The sequence below is a fragment of the Mchenga conophoros genome, linkage group LG7 (assembly GCF_057382185.1).
Source record: "Mchenga conophoros isolate Kocher_MC1m ecotype Shallow Benthic linkage group LG7, M_conophoros_male_GT1.1, whole genome shotgun sequence".
Lineage (NCBI taxonomy): Eukaryota > Metazoa > Chordata > Actinopteri > Cichliformes > Cichlidae > Mchenga > Mchenga conophoros.
Genome location: NC_140532.1, coordinates 51,079,090 through 51,097,368, shown reverse-complemented (window position 1 = coordinate 51,097,368; position 18,279 = coordinate 51,079,090). Strand labels below are relative to the sequence as shown.

Here is an 18,279-nt window from a genome sequence, read left to right as displayed (position 1 = left end):
AGAAATGTTAGAATCAGATTGCAGGTGTCAACACAGTGACAGCAGGAAACGTAAACATGGGAGCATTTTAAATTCTGATTGTTATAATAAGGGTGGAACTGACATTTTTAGGTTTCCCATGCCGAATCCTGAAGTGTCACAGTTTAAATCAAGATCATAATCTTGGGCATTATCTGACAAATTGCTTGAAATCGGGATAGTTTTTTTTCTTTAATAACTGAGAAACCACAACTTGAAAGGTGAAAAATATCATGAACTCTGCCTTTCAATTCCTGTAAGTGAAGACGTATTGATGGTCTAAGTTTCTGTAACTGGAGTTACTGAATCTGATCGCACTGAAATTACTTATATTTAGTATCATCCAGCAGTAAAGTTAACCTGTTTTTAAAAAAAAAAAAAAAAAAAAAAACAGAAAAACTGGCTTAAATTTAACATAAGATGCTTTGTCAAAACCACATAATTTACAGGACACGAGGCGCTTTTTTTTTTTTTTCTTTCCCCAACGGTTATTATTGGCACATAGTACATACAAGGTAAATGACAGAATCCCCGATCTTGAGTACTTTATTTACACATGAAGCTATTTACATAATATATGTACCAGGCTGGAGCTACAAGTTAAGCACAAACCCATCATTCAAGTACCAAGTAAAATAATTTTATTGCTTTAAATCCTCTTGATGAACTTTGCATACCACATGTAGGAAGTAGCTGCACACAAACCATACCTAGAAGAAAAAAGTAATTCTGCATTTTATCAATCAAATGCACCTTGACACATGAGTGTAACAGATGTACAGCAGTCCAAAACAAAACACTCACCATGTTATTATGTACTGCATGTGTTCATTCCTCAGTGTGACCCTGGTCTGTCCACCTATTGGCCCACCAGGAATAGTGCTACCTGCGTGAGACACAAAACTTTTAATTACTTTCAAATTGAAGTGTTTCTGTTGATGTGAGTGAGATAAACAGCATACATGGAGGATTGCAGAGGTTTAATCTTAATGTAAAGTCACTGCGTCAAAGAGCACTAAACATACCAAAGTCGGCATCAATGAAGATGGGTGTGGCTCCAGTGACTTGTGCCATCGCTTCCAGGTCACGGTAATGCCAGCGGTTTCTCTCCACGTCATTGTTTGGTACAAAGGGTTTACGATTCTCTGTCAGTCTGACCACTCCCACCAACTCCACCTCATCCTCCACCTGCATAAAGGCAGCATTTCAGTGATTCAAGTGTTTACAACAACACAAAGGTGGTGTTAGTAGTTTAGCGAACAGTCAAGCGGTGTAAGTCAGTTCTGTAGGAGTAACATGACAATAAATGGGTCTTCGAGGCACTTTCACAGGCATATTTAAACTATTCAATTACTAAAGGGAGTTGGGGCCTAATTGAAGATGAATTCTCAGTGCATAAAGAGGTTTTCAAAACTGGAAACACCCCAGGCCTATACCAGGACGTGGGATTTGTCTTGACCAGGTAACTTCAGGGATGGTTCGCTTCTTACCAAGGTGGATCAACATAGTAACTTGTGCTCCAAAATAGGTTATCTGTGAACAAAGTAAGCCATACTTGTTCATTATTTTTCTTTGTGCTGTTTAACATGTTTAACATTAACACGCTAACTGGGGCCTGCAAAGTCTGGCATGTAGCTACTGGGTTTTTTGCAATTTCTCTAAGCATTGCACAGTCTGGCCTTGAGGTGTTTTGCCAGGACTTCCACTCCTGGGAAGACTGGAAACTCTTCAGTGTTTTCCATTTGTAAATAATCTTTCTCAACGTACAATGATGGATTTCAAATTGTTTGGAAATGGTCCTTTAACCCTTCCCAGATAGGCAAGGGATCATTGCTGTTATCTCTTTGGTATTCTGTTAACACACACATAAATGCTCCAGACCAGCGAACTACCAAAACCTCTACTTTTACTGAGGTGCTCATACTTGCTTATGATCAATGAATCAAGTGCACTTATTTATCAGGGTGTAGATCATTTTTACACATGCTGCTTCTGCATTTTGGCTTAGTTTTTGTTCAGTAAATAATTACATGGTGTGATGTGTCATGTTGTTGTTCATCTGAAGTTGTATTTAGCCGTTAAGACTTGCTGTCAACAAGATGACTTTTTTATTTTTTATTTTATTATTATGTCGTGGTATGTAAAACCTAAGAACTGAACTGTAGTCTTAGTTCTAACATAGCTTGTGACAAACCTATTAGACTTATAAGTTAGTCTTATTAGTCTTGAAGAATAAGTTAGTCTTTGTGCAATTAACAAATCTCAAAGACTTAACACTCCAGCCTGGTGTAAAACCTCTGTGTTTACCCAGCATCTGATGTCTTCCCCTCACCTGTCCCTTCATCCTGGTCTCTGGTCTTATTTTCTGCCTTGGCACGAATCCTCTGTTCACCAGGATTGTGATGCTTCAGTGACACAGACAGTATAAATCAGTGTTGAGAGCAGCGATGTATCAATCAATGTACAGATATTGCTATGGTGAGATGTTTTATCTGGCTCCTTACCCGAGGTCGGTACAGTGGAATGGGGTGATGACATTAGCGCCGGTCTCTGCACTTGAAGAGAGCCTTCCTGCTTCTCTGGCCTCTCTCTCTGGGTCGACTGGTGAGCGGGGCATAATGTATAGCTCTTGGGAGTGATCGTAACGTCCACGTACCTTGACTCTTCTGTACTCGAGGTTATTAACCTCATAAGGACTAGAATGCAAGGCGGGAAAATGGTATGTAAATCTGTGCCTTAATGATTCACATATGTAAAAAACGCAGCTTATTCAACTTCTGCACATTAAGATATTACATGAAGTGTTAAAGAGCACCTGTTATACTTTTTCATATTTTCTGTCATAGATACAGGACCTAGCCACTCTCTGCCACTTACTCAAGAGGAAGAGGAATGGGTTCTGCCGTAGTGAGTCGGGTCAGGTCATCAATCAGCTTCAATTTCCACTGACGCCTTTTCACCTACAGATGAAGGCAATGAAGACACTGGAGTACACCCAACAACAACCAGAAAGACGTAACTGCATTGTGTGTATTTAAAAAAGCAATAACAATCAACAAATAAGTGGTACCTGCCATGTGCCGAGGCCAAAGGTGGTGGCAGGGATGAGCAGCAGGAACCATTTAAGAAAAGAGTCTTTCTCTGCAGCTGTGGCTGCTGTGGAGCTGGACTGTCGTCCAAAGCCAAGGAACCTGCCTGGATATGTAAAGAATAATAGTGAAAGGTGGATTCCTTGGAGAATCGAACAGCATATTGACATAACAGTTACAAATAATATAATGGAATAACGTATATATGCTACCCAAAAAAATTATACACAAAGATTATTTCAGCAGCCATGCAGACAGACATTAATGTAAACCGAACAGGTTTTGTTGATTTTCTTATATTATTACGTAGTAATTACTTTTTTACCTAATTTCACCATTAAAGACAAAATACCATATAACAGATACAAAACAGATTTATTTTCTAGTCTTTTTTTTTAAGTGGAAAAAATATGTAACAGTGACTTTATTCGCTAATTATCTAAAGGTGGTGTAATTGTTGACAAGTTTAGTTTGTACCGTCTACACGTTTGAAGGCTCCTGGCAAGAAGAAAGACCTCTTGGTGTAAAATGCATGATTCTGAAATACAAATGTATAAAATAAACTCAGCATTTTTGCAAGTCGTTCACTCGGCGATGAAAATGACTTTGACGTTTTTTTTTTGTTTGAGACGAAAAACTGCGAAAACTAACGCACCTGTGTTTTTAGTGTCGGCAGCAGCCTCCGGGAGTAAGTCAGCAGAGATGTCAGAGAGACCATTCTGAATCAAAACAACGTGGAAATGGATGAAAATGGACGAGACAACCGGCTACATTACAACTACATAACTGACAAGTTTCTGCTTGGAGGGGGACCACTTCTGGTGTTACTACTTCCGGATTGGGGACGCCCCGCCCCTTTAAATTTTTACACACGTGCGTATGTGAACGTGTTGATGTTTTTATCGGTAAATATCGTGTGTGTGTTTTATCCGGATTAAAGGTGGGAGCCCGTTTCACTTGTCGACATGGATCTCGCCTCAAAGGATTCGTACATTCAGAAACTTGCAAGTAAAGTGTTTTCTCAACGAGACCAGGAGTCCAGGAAGAGACCGTTCGGTAATGTTAGCTAAATGCTTGGGTTTGTTTACATGGTAAAATTGAAGCTGTAGTGCAGACTTTAACATTTAGGTGTTATTTATTGTGGAAAAACTACGTAAAACTCAGCAAGTGTCATCAAACCTTGTGCCACGGTTTCACGTTTTACCTACTTTGTACCACAGGAGGCGCTACAGTGTTTAATCTGATGGCTTTATGCGCCCCTTGTTCATTAAAGTTACCAAACTGATAGCATGTCAGAAAAATAATCTGCTATTTCTCTTAAAATACTTTTTTTGTCCCCAAAACTGATTTAAAAAATGAGTTTTTTGTCATTTATTTATCTAAATTTCTAAAGGTATCAATTTTCTCCTTTTCACTGATTTCATTTATGTGGGAAGTTGTAGATAACAAGATTAATTTATAACTCGGTGGGAACTAATATTGTAAATGACCTTTTTATGTCTTTTAAAGTTGGCTCCATAGGTTTTTGGACAATGCTACTTTTTTGTTGTTTTTGTAGTTTTTCCTCTGTACACTGTTGACTTTAAATCAATCAGGCAAGTGCAGAGGCTCAACTTTTATTCAAGGGCTTTAACAAAAGTAATGCAGTAACTATTTAGGTGCCACAGAAGTTTTACACAAATCCCCCTTTTAAATGCTCAAAGTAAATAGACACATAAACTTAATTTAAAATATAAATAAAGTCTTAAATACTTCTGCAGTCTTCCTAAGCAGTAGATTTCTTAAGTCTACAACCTAGTGTTGTGTTTCCTCCCTTGAGATGCTCTGACAGGCTGTGCACCCAACTTAAAGACTTGGTTATATTCCATTGCAGACGCAGACAACTGAGATTCAACAGTAGTTCCCATTACACTTCTTTAATGTCCTCTTCAAGTCCATCAGCTGGGGCTAATGCATGGTTGTTGTCTAGGACTCAGATTTAAAATTATAGAGAAAAATCTATGCAATAAAAGTGACAATATGGCAAAATGGCTTAAAAATGTCTCATTGTACAAGTATGTGCACACTAGACCTCCAGGTGGACTACTTTTAAACCAAAGAGCTCATAACTTGTAGACATACATCCTTTGATCACATTATGCCAGGACAGGTTTTTTTCATATTAAGAAGTCATGAGATAAACTGACTGGCAGGTGTTTTACTGCTAATAGGATTGCTTTTATAAGAGAAGAGTCACCCACCAAATCAGCTGTGACTGGGTTTTTTTTTCTCATGAAAAATGAGGAAACAAGCTGATCATGAGTTTACCAACAGAAAATTTCAAATCCTCTTTTCTCCAGTTAGCTGACGTTATCTGAACATGTTGCAGGCCCTAGGCTAGTAACTGTAATAGCAATGTTGTAGAACTGCAGTGACACATTATATACATGCAATCGTCAATATGTGCATTGTGTTTGTGTGTGTACAGTTCATTTCAAAGCTAAAAGTGACACTGGTCCTCCAAAGAAGAAGAAAAAATGCAAAAAGAAAGATGAGGCCACAGATGGCAAGACTCCCAAACCCCAACAGAAGCCTTCACCCTCTCCAGCAGCACAGAAAATCAAAGCTGCCGTGAAACCAAACGGGTCCAACACTGAGGCCGCAAATGGAGCTGCACACCAGAAGCATCAAGGTATACCAAGCCTACGCTGGTCCTGTGTGGAGGTTTTTCTCTTTACATAACTGGGTCTCATTTAATGCTTATTTTCTTTTTCTTTAAGGAGGAAGTGTAGACTCCAGCTTCACTACAGTCGATGTATTACGCAAAAGGCTCCATGAAAAGATTGAAGAGTCCAGAGGACAGGTATGCAGTTTTCAGAGATGGCACAGTATGAAAGACAGAGACTGTAGGGGGGGAGGGGTACTGAGGATCATCTAAAACAGGAAGTGATGTCACCGCTGGGTGCCCTAGAATTATTGTTGAAGCTTAACCATGTTAACCTGTCTTTTATCAGGGAACTCCAAAGGATGCATTATCAGAAGCTGTCCAGGCGAAGCGAGCAAAGCGAAAGCTGGAGCGGGAGCGCAAGAAGAGGAAAAGAAAAGAATTTCTGATGAAGAAACTGGCTGAAAAAAGTGGGAAAGAACAGCCGTTAGAGGTAAAACAGGAAGAGGAGCACGTCCCTGCCTCGAGCAAAAGAAATGAGACTGCTCTGGTCTTCAACAAGGTTGAGACGGTGGACGAGGGTTATATAGACAAGAAACAAAAAAAGAAGATCAAGAAACAGGGGATAAAAGGCCAGATAACTCCTCTGACGGGGAAGAACTACAAGCAGCTGCTCAGCCGCGTGGAGGCTCGCAAAGCCAAGCTGGAACAGCTGAGAGAGAAAGACGAGGAGAAGGCCTGCGAGATGGAAAAGAAGATCATGTGGACCAACATGCTCTACAAGGCAGAGGGCATCAAAATCAAGGACAACGAGGAGATGCTGCGCGAGTCGCTGAAGAAGAAGGAGAAGAGGCGCACTCAGAAAAAGAAGAAATGGGAGCAGCGGAGCGAGCACGTCCTAGAAAAGATGCAGCAGCGGCAGGACAAGAGGCAAAAGAACCTGCGGAAACGCAAGCAAGTCAGGGCAGAGAAGAAGAAGGACAGGGCGCGGAAGAAGGGCCGGGTGCTGCCTGAGGACTTGAAAAAAGCCACAGTTTAGTCGAAGGAAAGACAACTTGCATCTTGTTTCAGTTTCTGTATGGCACTGTGATATTCACATGATAATAAATGTTCTCCTTGTGCAGATATTGCCTGACCCTAATGCCCAGGAGAAATACCCTGTTTCATGGTCAATAAAATGGTATTATGAACATGATAATGAATATAATTCAAATTAACAGGCTCTGTGTGTGTGTTTGTGTGTGTGCCTGTTGACCAAAAAGACGCTGGTTAGCAAAACATTTGCATAGCACAAATACAGCCAAGTAAGCCTGGTTTTCTCTCAGGCCAAACGCCAATGAGCGCCAACTCATTAAATATATTTTTTAATTTTATCGATGTAATTTTTTTAATTTGAACTATAAAAAGATTAATGACTGTGGTTTAACTTTTTTTTCGGACTACTTTGTCACTGGCAGTGATAAAAGTCAGTCCTGAGGCTGCTGGAGGATTACCTGAGTCCTCTCCGGAAAAAAAAAAAAAAAAAGCAACTGCAGGAAATGAAACGTTCAGGAATATTTCTCCTAAATTCACGGCTACTTTTTAAAACAGTATTTAAAAAAATAAAAACTAGCATATGGTTAGTTGATGACATATACGTCAACAGAGCTGAACCGCGGCTTGAGTTTTGGGCCCGTGTTTGTCTGTTGTCCGTGACGTTTCTAATTGTAATATCTCGCCACGCCCACACAGGAAGTAGATATCAAAACACAAGGAGGCTGAAGGGGAGTTGCTGGGGCCTTCGTTATCAACTCGCACTGGTCCCAAACAACAGCAACCCTGGACTTTCAGGTGAACAGAAACGTCTACAGATATTTTTTTTCCTTCTGCAGGGACTCAGTGACAACATTAAATGTCGTCTGCTCCTGTGAGGCTGTGATCATTTATTAATGGGAATAATCAGGAACATTGCAGCAAGTTTGGTCCTACTTCGGCAGAGTTCAGTTAAAAACAATCATAAGGTAGGCACAGCTCCGTTAAACTGAAGACAGAGGTCTCCAGCATGACCGCGTATTTTAAAGCTTGTTTTGTTGCTTCAGGTCATAATGTCCAGGCGACTTCACGCACGCAGGACAGACGGGGTGGATAAGAATGTCTGGTGAGTAAATACACTGAAATGTCCGTGTTTTTGGGGGGATGATTACTCAACCAAAGGTAAAGTATCATATGTGTAATATTTTAACTATAACAGCAAAGTAATATTTCACAACAGAGTCTGCAGTTGCTGAGCACGTTTAAAGTTGCATTCAGGTACCTGCTCATTGGGCGATTTATGGTTAAAAGAAGAAGAAGAACAGAAACAGAAAGAGAAATGTTTTTGTCAGCATATTTCACTGAACTGAATTAAGCTGACCTGCTTTCTGCCTTCTCCTAAACAAATTGTTTAACTGAAAAAAGAAGAAAAATAAAAATAAAACTCTACCAGTTTGTTGCTTATGACCTGCCTCCTACCTCCACCAATCGGATGTATCACCTACATCTGATTGGTTGAGAGCAAGGTCGCACAGTTTGGAGCTGAGCCACTTTCTTTTTTTTTTTTTTTTAAAGTGTCACAAACTAATAAAAATGTGCTTCATAGTGGAATCCATATATGTCATTATAGACAGCAGAAAAAGTCAGGTGTTTTATTTAATTAAGGTTTTGCATATTTTTAATTATTGAAATATTGCCACATTTAGCCCACCAGAGCTGTTCACCCAGCCCCTAGAATATGACTGAATACAGGAATAGCCTAATAAGTAGTATCTCTCATTTAACATTTCTTGTAGTGTTTCATGTGCACGTTTTATGTCACCAAGCTATAAAACCATTTCTATGACCACCAAACACAGCTAAAACGACAAACAATTAAAGAGCGGGTAAACAAATTCAGTGAAAAGATGCAAACACAAATTGCAGATTCCCAGACTCCACAATGTACAAGTACATTGCATGTGTAGGCGATGATTATCTTGAAAGCTTCACAAATATGAAACCTAAAATAGTGTATCACAATCGCCCTTTAGTGGCTTGCTCCAGTTCAAGTAATGCAAGTATTAACAGTGACAAGGGATAAGGAATAACGTAAATTTAGAAATAGATAATTAGCATAATTAAATAATATATTACCTATGATACTATTTTTATTTTATTTTATGAGAGCTACTCACAGTGTCTCCTGAGAAAAATTCTGGCCCTTGGATAAATGTAGTTGTCCCCAGCCCTAGGCTTAATGGTTGAGCTAGTAAATTACAGTTTGCTCAGATGGGCCCCGAGTGATCAGATGTGTGACTTCATGAAGGACTGCACTGCATTTTTAACCCTTGGTCTCCGTCTCAAATACTGAGACACTTCCACATTTTGATTGCGTCTTGTTTACAAAGGTCAGCATTGAACACTTTCATAGTTTAGTGTTTAACTTTTACCCAAGTCTGTCATCGTGGGTCAAGTGCAAATGTGTCTGTCACAAGCCAAGCAGATTTCTGCAGAATATAATGGCAACTATCACAAAAAGAATGTGCATTAAATACTTATGTATGATACACGTTTTAATAGGACTTATTAAAAAAAATGTCAGATCCCTGTCATTTTTAAGGAGTCATTTTTTGATTCACAAGTCTAGAAAACTAATTAAACTTGGTCCTTCAAATATTTTAGGGTAAAGATGCTACCACTCTAAAATATAGATTCTCAGAAGTGTAACTCAAGCTAAAATAGAATGATGGATGCTTGAAATCAACAATCTTCTTAACTGAGATGAATTGAAATGGAACAAACCCTCTGATTGTTTCATTCTTACTGACACATCTCGTAACATCATTGCTTTGTCTCACTCACCTCACGCCCACAGGGTTGAGTTCACACAGCTCGCAGCAGATTACAAAGCAGTGAACCTCGGCCAGGGATTTCCCGACTTCTCCCCTCCGCAGTTTATCCAGGAGGCCTTCTGCAAGGCCATCAACGGAGGACCTCAAATGCACCAGTACACCCGAGCTTTTGTAAGCACAAAGGCATCCCAAAGGGGGACCCGATTTCAGTCATTTTTCTGAGGGATTAAAAGGACAGATGAAATTGAAATAGTTGCAGAGCAAATAATGAATGGCTTTTTTATTATATTCTTTCCTCAGGGTCACCCCCCTCTTGTTAAAAGTTTGGCTAAATTCTTTAGTAGGATTGTTGTACAGGACATCGACCCTCTCGAAGATATCCTGGTGACCGTTGGTGCTTATCAGGCCCTCTTCTGCGCTTTCCAGGGTCTGATTGATGAAGGGGATGAGGTACAGAAATCAACAAAGTGATAAGTAGTGCTGTCAAAAAACAAGAAACTAGTGATCAACGTTCAAGTGAAAATATAAAGAACTGAGAGTTGGGTTTTTTCTCTCTCTTAAAAAAGTAATTTACGTTTCAGGTCATCATTATCGAACCGTTCTTTGACTGCTACCAGCCCATGGTGGTGATGGCTGGAGGAAAGGCAGTTTATGTTCCTCTGAGACCAGTGAGTGGTTCATGTTTCTAAAAAATAGAATAGAAACTGATAATTTCACATTTTCTTTTCAATTTAGGATCCTCAATGTATGGATCCTGTACATATTTCTTCTCTTTTGTGTTTTCCCATTTGCAACAGAGAGAGGGCAGTGCTATCCTATCAAGTGGAGACTGGGTTCTTTCTGCTGACGAGCTGGCCAGTAAAATTACTCCTCGCACTAAAGCCATTGTTATCAACACTCCCAACAACCCATTAGGCAAGGTAAGATTAATTATGCCCTCACGAGGCCGTTACCGTGCACATAAGTCTGATTTGGGTTGTGGAATTTTCAACTAATGGGATTTTATTTTCTTGCCATTTTCTATGTTTTCATTTAATATATCGACTTTACTCTCGGATACAAACATGCATCCGTGTGTGTTACAGGTTTACAAGACAGAAGAGCTCCAAATGATTGCCGATCTGTGTATTAAGCACAATCTGCTGTGCTTCAGTGACGAGGTGTATGAATGGCTCACGTATGATGGAGCCAAGCACATAAAGATAGGTGGGATAGCAGATTACACACAAACTAGCTAGCGACAGTGCCGACGTGTCATCTAATGTTTGTTTTTCCTATTCTTTGGCAGCCAGCCTTCCTGGCATGTGGGAAAGAACTGTAACTGTCGGCAGTGCCGGAAAGACATTTAGTGCTACTGGCTGGAAGGTAACACACAGTCTGTAGGGTCATTGTCTTTGCAACACGTTGTTAGTGTGATCTGATTTGTTTTTTTACTCATATTTTTCAGGTTGGCTGGGCCATCGGCTCTGGAAATATCATCAAATACATGAAAACCATCCATCAGAACTCTGTTTATCACTGCGCAACAGCCGCTCAAGTAAATGCATACTTTCTAAATTAATATTAGTACTACTTTAGTAGGGCTGTGAAATTATAGCTATTTGAGCAGATCAATTTTGTTTTGTTTCTTTCTTCTTGTGCTTTATCTAATCAGAATTGCTTGATCAGGTTAAATTTTAAAACTCTCTCCATCCTTCTTCCTTACCACCAGGAGGCAGTCGCTCATGGATTTGAACGGGAATATGAGCTGTTTGGGACTCCTGAGAGCTACTTCCAGCAGCTTCCCACGATGCTGCACCACAAAAGAAAGAAGCTGGCCTCGTGTCTGGAGAGCGTGGGGCTGCAGCCTATCATGCCAGAGGGAGGCTACTTCATGGTCACAGACATCTCCTCAGTCAGTGAGTGATGAACAGTCATCTTTGTTTTATGCATCTTTCATCATCTGAAATCAGTATTTACCTTTTTGTCTTTTTTCCTCAAACAGAGGTGGACCTGAATGACCTGAGCACAAAGGATGAATTGTATGACTTCAGATTTGTTAAATGGCTCATTAAAGAAAAGGTAAAAATGTAAGGTTTTATTGACGTTTGTTTGGAGTAAATGTGGGGATATAAAATGATTGATCTGGGCACATGTTGTAAGGTCATCCTTAAGATGATCAAGGGTGGAGGGTGGATAGAGAAGATGGAGCGAAGATCGAGGTTAAAAAAAAAAAAAATCCTGAAAGGTGAAAAACAGTACTGAAGATTCAAACTCTCAAATGTAAACCTACACCACATTAATGAGACATAACCAATCAAGTCCTTCTGCTTAGACCAGCGATTAAAGTGCGTGGTACATATCTGAAGGGTGGGTAACAGAGACATAAAGAGTTGCATACTTTTTGATGAATGCTCCCTGAGCTTGGCGAATTCTAGAAAACTGTTGGGGATAGATGCCCCCATGTAAGGAAACTGATGATGAACAGGACAAACTTTCAGCATCGATTGGAGACAATTGATGCTAAGTGGTCAAAATCTGATCCATTGCCACAGATTTTGAGTTTTCTTTGTTGTTTTTTCCTGCCTTTTCTATCTGCAGGGTTTAGCAACAATCCCCGTCTCTGCGTTCTACAGTCCAGAGCACAGCAAGGAGTTTGACAAGTACATCCGATTCTGTTTTGTTAAGGTAAACCTGACCTTTCTTACTGAAGTGGTACATCTCAAGAAACAACTTCCTGTTTGTCAGTCTTTCTGTCTCTGCTTTCTCCTCACAGGAGGACTCCACGCTGGATGCTGCAGAGGCCATCTTGAGAAAGTGGAGTCAGAAAGAGTAAACTTACCACTGATGTGAGGCTTTATCCGTCCACCCAGATTCTTCCAGTCTGCTTAAACTCAGGTGTTGACCTGATCCAGTTAAAGGTGCACGGACAGAGCATCCACTTGCACTTGAGCAATCACTGAGGAAGTATTTTTCAGTAAATATTTTTAAGTTAACAATATACCTCTACATCACAGTTTACCTCCAGGGATATTTGCCCTTACTTTGAAGTAATGAAATCACTGAATAAAAGCATCCATTAAACTGGTAAAATAAGTGCTCTGTGCTCAGTAACCTCATCAACACTTATGTTGCACTCCTGCCAGATAAAGGAATTTGTTTAGAGAGAATTTTTATTTTGTAGTCATTTCTAGATGGATGTGAGTATTGCTGAACCAGGCTTAATGTATTAGTCACAAATAATCAGCCTAATTTAATCATCAGTGATGAGAAGAGTCAATATATTCCTGATCACTTTATGATTGCTAATATTAATTGTTCTCACATGAGCCATTGGCTGAGGAAGACTGGGAACATGAGCCACCCATTCACTCTGTAACAGCCACTCTCCCACCACAAGTGGGCACCAAAGCTGGTACTTCCACTTGCTTCATTTGGCAGTGCTTTATACTGGATGAATAAAACAATCCATTTTCTGTCTCTGGCTGGAATTAAACCAACAACTGTTGGTAAGGATTTATACAATGAAATACATTCACTAATAGAAGGTCTCATTTTTTGCATTAAGAATTGAGGCGTATGAGTGTTGCACTAAAAATGGGAATTCTGTTTTCTGCGAGTAGATTTTTCTATTGATTGGATGTAACTGCCATCATTTTAAAGGCTGTTATTCATTTTACATCAAAGGACTTTGGTGTGAAAATCTGACATTAGCACAAGAAACAAGAAGTGCTAGATAAGGGTAGAAAGAGTTGTATGTGTGCTTTCAGATGATGATGATGATAATACCACTACTATTACTACTAATAATAATGATGTCAGGAGGGGTAGCACATAGAGCAGTATTAATTCAAAATAATAATGGTGGCATACTGTGACACGGCTATTAATTTGTCAGTTCATTAAAAATGTATTTCAAAGATATCAGTGTCTCACTTCTTGTTTTGTGGTTAAGGGTGCCTCCTGAATGTAAAGCCATAAAACCAGTTATCTACCCATTTTTGAACTTTATATTAATATCAGCATAAAGCACTTACAATTTTATAATATACATGTTTTTGCACTGTAAAGTGTTTGTCATCTTCAATAAGGTTTGTATGCACTGTGTTACCTTTGGTATTTATGCTGATTTTGTGCCTAAAGACACATTCTTAAATTGTTTCTTCAAAGACACGGCATCATGCTGGACTTTGCACATGCCACAGTAATTTGGGCTGCACCTTGCCGTTACAGAAATAAGTGTTTTTAATACCGTGGCTTCTATTTATTACAAGCAAGTTTACACACATGTATAAATGAAGAAAATAGCATCTGAGCTATGGTTGTTTCCAACAAACAGTGACAAACCAGATGACTTGGCATCAAAATCAATACGGATCTCCTCTGGGATTATCGGTATGTTGTATCTGTTTCGGAACGCTCTGTACCTGCAAAATTAACTAACATTGTTGAACAGCTGACTTATAAAGGGGGAAAAGTACTTGTTTATGGAAAGTGGAGAGGTTAATTGGGAATTTCTGAATAATGTAGCTCCAAATGAAGATATGAGATTTCTGAGATGCTTTTTGATCCAGTTTATATTTAATAGCAGTTTTAATAACAGCTTATTTAAATAGCTAGAATCAGTCAAATTTAAGACACCATTAGTTGCTAAGAATTACAAATTTATGGATGTAAATTTTTACTTTTTTACCCCCACGGGAAATGACCTAATATTTTATCATTTTAAATGTTTTATATATTTTTAAAATATATATTATTTGTACAGAGAGTGGTGTTTTATAATAATTTATATAAGGTCAAAATTAAGGCGGTTGTAGGCAGTGACTGTAGCATGAGAAGCACAACTGGATCGTCACGTGGTTAACTTCCCGGAAGTGCTTTGCGGGCAACGCAGAACATGACCTGGAAGTAAAGACTGTTCACGTGTTGGTACATCGACGCTTGAATATGTCTTCTAGCTTTGCAGTGAAGCGACCCAATCTTGGGTCTTCTCAGGTATTGTTACTGTTTGACACTTAAAACAAACAAAACCACTGATGCGTGTCTTTATTTACACCCCTTTTCTGTCCTTTGTTCGTGTTTGCAGCCAGTCGAGAAGGTGGACTGGAAGAAAAGGAAAGCGGAAAGTGAGTAAACAGCTAACTAGCTGCATGTAGCTAACAGGTTTTTAGCCACATATTTTTCTTACATAGTCGAAAAGAAACTCATCTGCCGTGACATTGTTTCACAATGCCGTGACCCGGATTCGAACCGGGGTTGCTGCATTTTTTTAGCTGCATCCCTGCCAATACTATACGGCTGTTTTGGACATTAAAACAGAAAAAGAAAGAAAGAAAAAACTTTATTTTTGTGAGAATTAATGTGCATATCCATTTTAAGGTTTGTCATGTATTGACAACATGCTTAATGCAGATTTCTTTATTGATAAAAAAAGCACATAACAATGTAAGTCTGCTCAGCAGTCGAAAACCGGAAGAGGGAGTTTATTAAAACACAATATAAAATGTAGCATGTTCGTCTTAACTATTAATCAAAATACTTTGTTTTACAATATACAATTATAGTGGAAACATATATTCTGTATTTATATATACATTATGGACAAAACTGTTGGGCCATTTATTCAGCACCATTGCCAAAAGTGTAAATAACCAACCCGTTTTTGCAAACATTTGTGAAAGAACAGGATGTTTTAAAGACTTCCTAGATCTCTTCCCTCCTAGAGGGTCAGCTGTGAGTGGTGTTATTGCAAAGTGGGAGCATTTAGGAACCACAGCAACTCACTTTTAAAGCTACAGAGTGGGGTCACCAGGTGCTGAGGTGCATACTGTGTAAAACAACACCACTGACCAAGTAACTGTAAAGTTTCAAACCATTAACATCAGCGTAAGCACTGTGCTGGGAGCTTCCATGACCAAGTAGGTCATGTAAATGTAACCTATAGGTGGCCCAGTACTTCTGTCCAGATAATTAAGATTTAGGTATTCACAGTGATTATTTAGAAATGAGCTCTTTTTTTTTTGTAAACGTCAATGATTCTTCCTGAATACCAGTAAAGGAGGCTAAGAAGCAAAGGAAAGAGGCCAAGCTGATCAATCGACTAGAAAAACAGAAACAGCAAGAGGCTCCTGAGAAAGCAGAAACTGAACTGAGCCAGAGCAAAAAAGGTAACAACATTATACTGTTGATTTTTCCTATGTAATAGGTGATGAGTGCTATAATTACTAATCTGTTTTTCTCTCAGGTCGGGCTTACACGGTGAGTCTGGCTCTGCCGGGGTCTATCCTGGATAATGCTCAGTCTCCTGAACTTCGCACGTACCTGGCCGGACAGATCGCCCGCGCCTGCGTTGTTTTCTCTGTTGATGAGATCGTAGTGTTTGATGAACGAGGGGAAGATGTCAAGTACGTTTTCATAGAGTGCCCACTTGCAGATTAAATATGCCTTGACCCACATGACAGCTAATGGAAAGGAGTTTGCTTTTTGTTTGTGTTTCACAGGAGTGTGGAGGGCGAGTTTAGCGGTGTTGGGAAGAGGGGACACGGTTGCATTCAACTTGCCAGAATACTTCAGTATCTAGAATGTCCACAGTAAGTTTGGAGAAAATCAGATCACCATTATTGATTTGATCAGTACATTTTATCTCTTTTGATAGTCCAGCTTTTCTTCTCCATCAGATATCTGCGCAAGGCCTTCTTCCCAAAGCATCAAGATTTACAGTACGCAGGTAACTTAGTAACAAATGGAAGAAAAACAACAACCTGATAAACAGCTGTTCTTGTGATGAGTCTGAAATTAAATACGGTGTGAAATATTTCATGATTTTCATGATCATCAATCAGGAATCTTTTTCTCCCTCTCTCTCTGGTAGGTTTGCTTAACCCTCTAGACAGTCCTCACCACATGAGGATAGACGAGGAATCTGACTACAGGGAAGGCGTCGTGGTCGACAGGCCTACCAAACACAATAAAGGGTCGTTTGTCGACTGTGGAATGAGAAAGGTGAGCTATTCTGCACTGGGAGCACAGCTGTTGTTAGTGTACTCTTTATTTATTGGTAATTATCTAAGAATATAAACTGAACGATGTTCACTTTCCTGGTCCCACAGGAAGTTCAGATTGATAAGCAGCTGCAGCCTGGACTACGAGTCACAGTACGGCTCAGCAAGACACAAAATCCAGGTACTTTTCTTCACCAGAATCTCAAGGTTCTTTTTTATTTTTTTTTAGCACATCAGTTAAGTTTGGGTCCATCTATCTGTGAAACTGTCTGCAGAAGGCAAAGCATATAAAGGTGTTGTCGTGGCTCCTCACGTGCCCAGGACTGAAGGTGGTTATTATTGGGGCTACAGTGTTCGTCTGGCATCTTGTCTCAGTAGGTTTCCCATTTAACTCTCAACATTGTGCTTTGCATTCATTTGCAGTCTGTGTCAACGACTACTGCCAACCACTGCTTTATCCACACTCTTGTCTATTTCCCGTTCCTGCAGGTGCAGTTTTTACTGAAAGCCCCTTTAAAGGAGGATATGATTTGACTATTGGTACATCAGAAAGAGGCAGCAATGTGGACCAGGCATCACTGACGCCATTCAAGTAAGTTGCTTGAAGCGGCCTTTAACCGTTAGCGTGCAAACTTAACATTCAGAATATGTTAAATTTGGTAAGCATTAGGGCGGTAGAACAAGTGTCTCTGAATACATCCTCTCGGAGGTTGTTTTATTTATTTATTTTTTAACTGTGCAGACATCTCTTGGTCGTTTTTGGAGGTCTTCAGGGATTGGAGGCCAGTTTAGATGCCGACCAAAAGCTGGATGTAACTGACCCCAGTGTTTTATTTGACCTTTACCTCAACACTTGCCCCGGTCAGGGCAGCAGGACCATTCGTACCGAGGTGAGACCAGTTATTCAAAATTTGTTTGAAAAGCATTTTTCAAATTATAAACCATAATAAACACTTTTGCAGCTTGACTGTGTTTTTATTTGTTTCCTTCTTCCTGTCACCAGGAGGCCATCTTAATTTCCATGGCGGCCCTGCGGCCGAAGATCACAGCTGCCGTTTCCAGCAGTAGTGCTTCATTAGAGAGTTGAGGATACAATAACACAAAAATGTTTTAATGTCCAGATCTGGAGCATTTAGCATTGCCTTCTGTAAGAATATTTCACCCAATTTTTGCATTGAATGCAGTCAGCAATAGATCTGCTAATGTTGTCTGATGTTTATTATCCCCGTTGCTTCAAGAAATTGCACATATTGAACCATAAATACTATTCAGATGCATGAACTGGTGTGTTTTGTGTCAGCAGTACAAATCTATTTCATGAAAAACAGTGCAGAGACCATCATGGACAAACAAATGGGAACAAACTGTTTATTAACAGATTTTGAACTTTCAACTGTATTTTCATAGATTTTAAAGGGTTTCCTAATGATATAGACCTCCAACATTGCAATTCACACTACTCCTAAATAATTAAGTAACAGACAACCAATAGTTATTAAACCATAGTGAAAAACCTCTCTATATAGAATTTTGTATTTATTTACAGTGGGTCCACTGGGGGAGATTTTTTTTAGGCAGTGAACTAGCAGGCCCATTTCTGTAATTTACCACATTTATGTGCTGACAGATTTGTGGTTTTTACTACAGAAAAATTTGTTTTTATTGTGTAGTAAAGAAAATGACATTTTCTTTTTAAACTT

The 18,279-nt window shown here is 39.4% G+C and overlaps 4 protein-coding genes across 4 annotated transcripts; 3 read left to right on the top strand and 1 right to left on the bottom strand.

The window, feature by feature from the left end:
• Positions 1 to 548: 548 nt before the first annotated feature.
• Positions 549 to 3,936, bottom strand: surf1 (SURF1 cytochrome c oxidase assembly factor). Its single transcript, XM_085280031.1, has 9 exons — positions 3,763 to 3,936; positions 3,585 to 3,645; positions 3,089 to 3,213; positions 2,896 to 2,978; positions 2,523 to 2,714; positions 2,351 to 2,423; positions 1,044 to 1,206; positions 823 to 904; positions 549 to 728 (listed from the first exon to the last, which is right to left on the bottom strand). Exons 1-9 carry the CDS (start codon positions 3,823 to 3,825, stop codon positions 668 to 670), a joined length of 903 nt encoding a protein of 300 aa, XP_085136157.1. The 5' UTR covers positions 3,826 to 3,936; the 3' UTR covers positions 549 to 667.
• surf6 (surfeit 6) lies at positions 3,932 to 7,162 on the top strand. Its single transcript, XM_085280029.1, has 4 exons — positions 3,932 to 4,163; positions 5,575 to 5,778; positions 5,867 to 5,949; positions 6,101 to 7,162. Exons 1-4 carry the CDS (start codon positions 4,073 to 4,075, stop codon positions 6,788 to 6,790), a joined length of 1,068 nt encoding a protein of 355 aa, XP_085136155.1. The 5' UTR covers positions 3,932 to 4,072; the 3' UTR covers positions 6,791 to 7,162.
• Positions 7,163 to 7,472: 310 nt separating this feature from the next.
• Positions 7,473 to 13,499, top strand: kyat1 (kynurenine aminotransferase 1). Its single transcript, XM_085280028.1, has 13 exons — positions 7,473 to 7,751; positions 7,830 to 7,888; positions 9,620 to 9,767; positions 9,897 to 10,046; positions 10,178 to 10,264; positions 10,394 to 10,516; positions 10,682 to 10,802; positions 10,885 to 10,961; positions 11,044 to 11,133; positions 11,308 to 11,494; positions 11,581 to 11,657; positions 12,177 to 12,263; positions 12,352 to 13,499. Exons 1-13 carry the CDS (start codon positions 7,680 to 7,682, stop codon positions 12,409 to 12,411), a joined length of 1,338 nt encoding a protein of 445 aa, XP_085136154.1. The 5' UTR covers positions 7,473 to 7,679; the 3' UTR covers positions 12,412 to 13,499.
• A 952-nt stretch (positions 13,500 to 14,451) lies between these two features.
• spout1 (SPOUT domain containing methyltransferase 1) lies at positions 14,452 to 17,856 on the top strand. Its single transcript, XM_085280027.1, has 12 exons — positions 14,452 to 14,573; positions 14,665 to 14,704; positions 15,632 to 15,745; positions 15,823 to 15,982; positions 16,079 to 16,168; positions 16,256 to 16,305; positions 16,450 to 16,580; positions 16,688 to 16,760; positions 16,855 to 16,953; positions 17,069 to 17,171; positions 17,322 to 17,469; positions 17,583 to 17,856. Exons 1-12 carry the CDS (start codon positions 14,526 to 14,528, stop codon positions 17,664 to 17,666), a joined length of 1,140 nt encoding a protein of 379 aa, XP_085136153.1. The 5' UTR covers positions 14,452 to 14,525; the 3' UTR covers positions 17,667 to 17,856.
• The last annotated feature ends 423 nt before the right edge of the window (positions 17,857 to 18,279 follow it).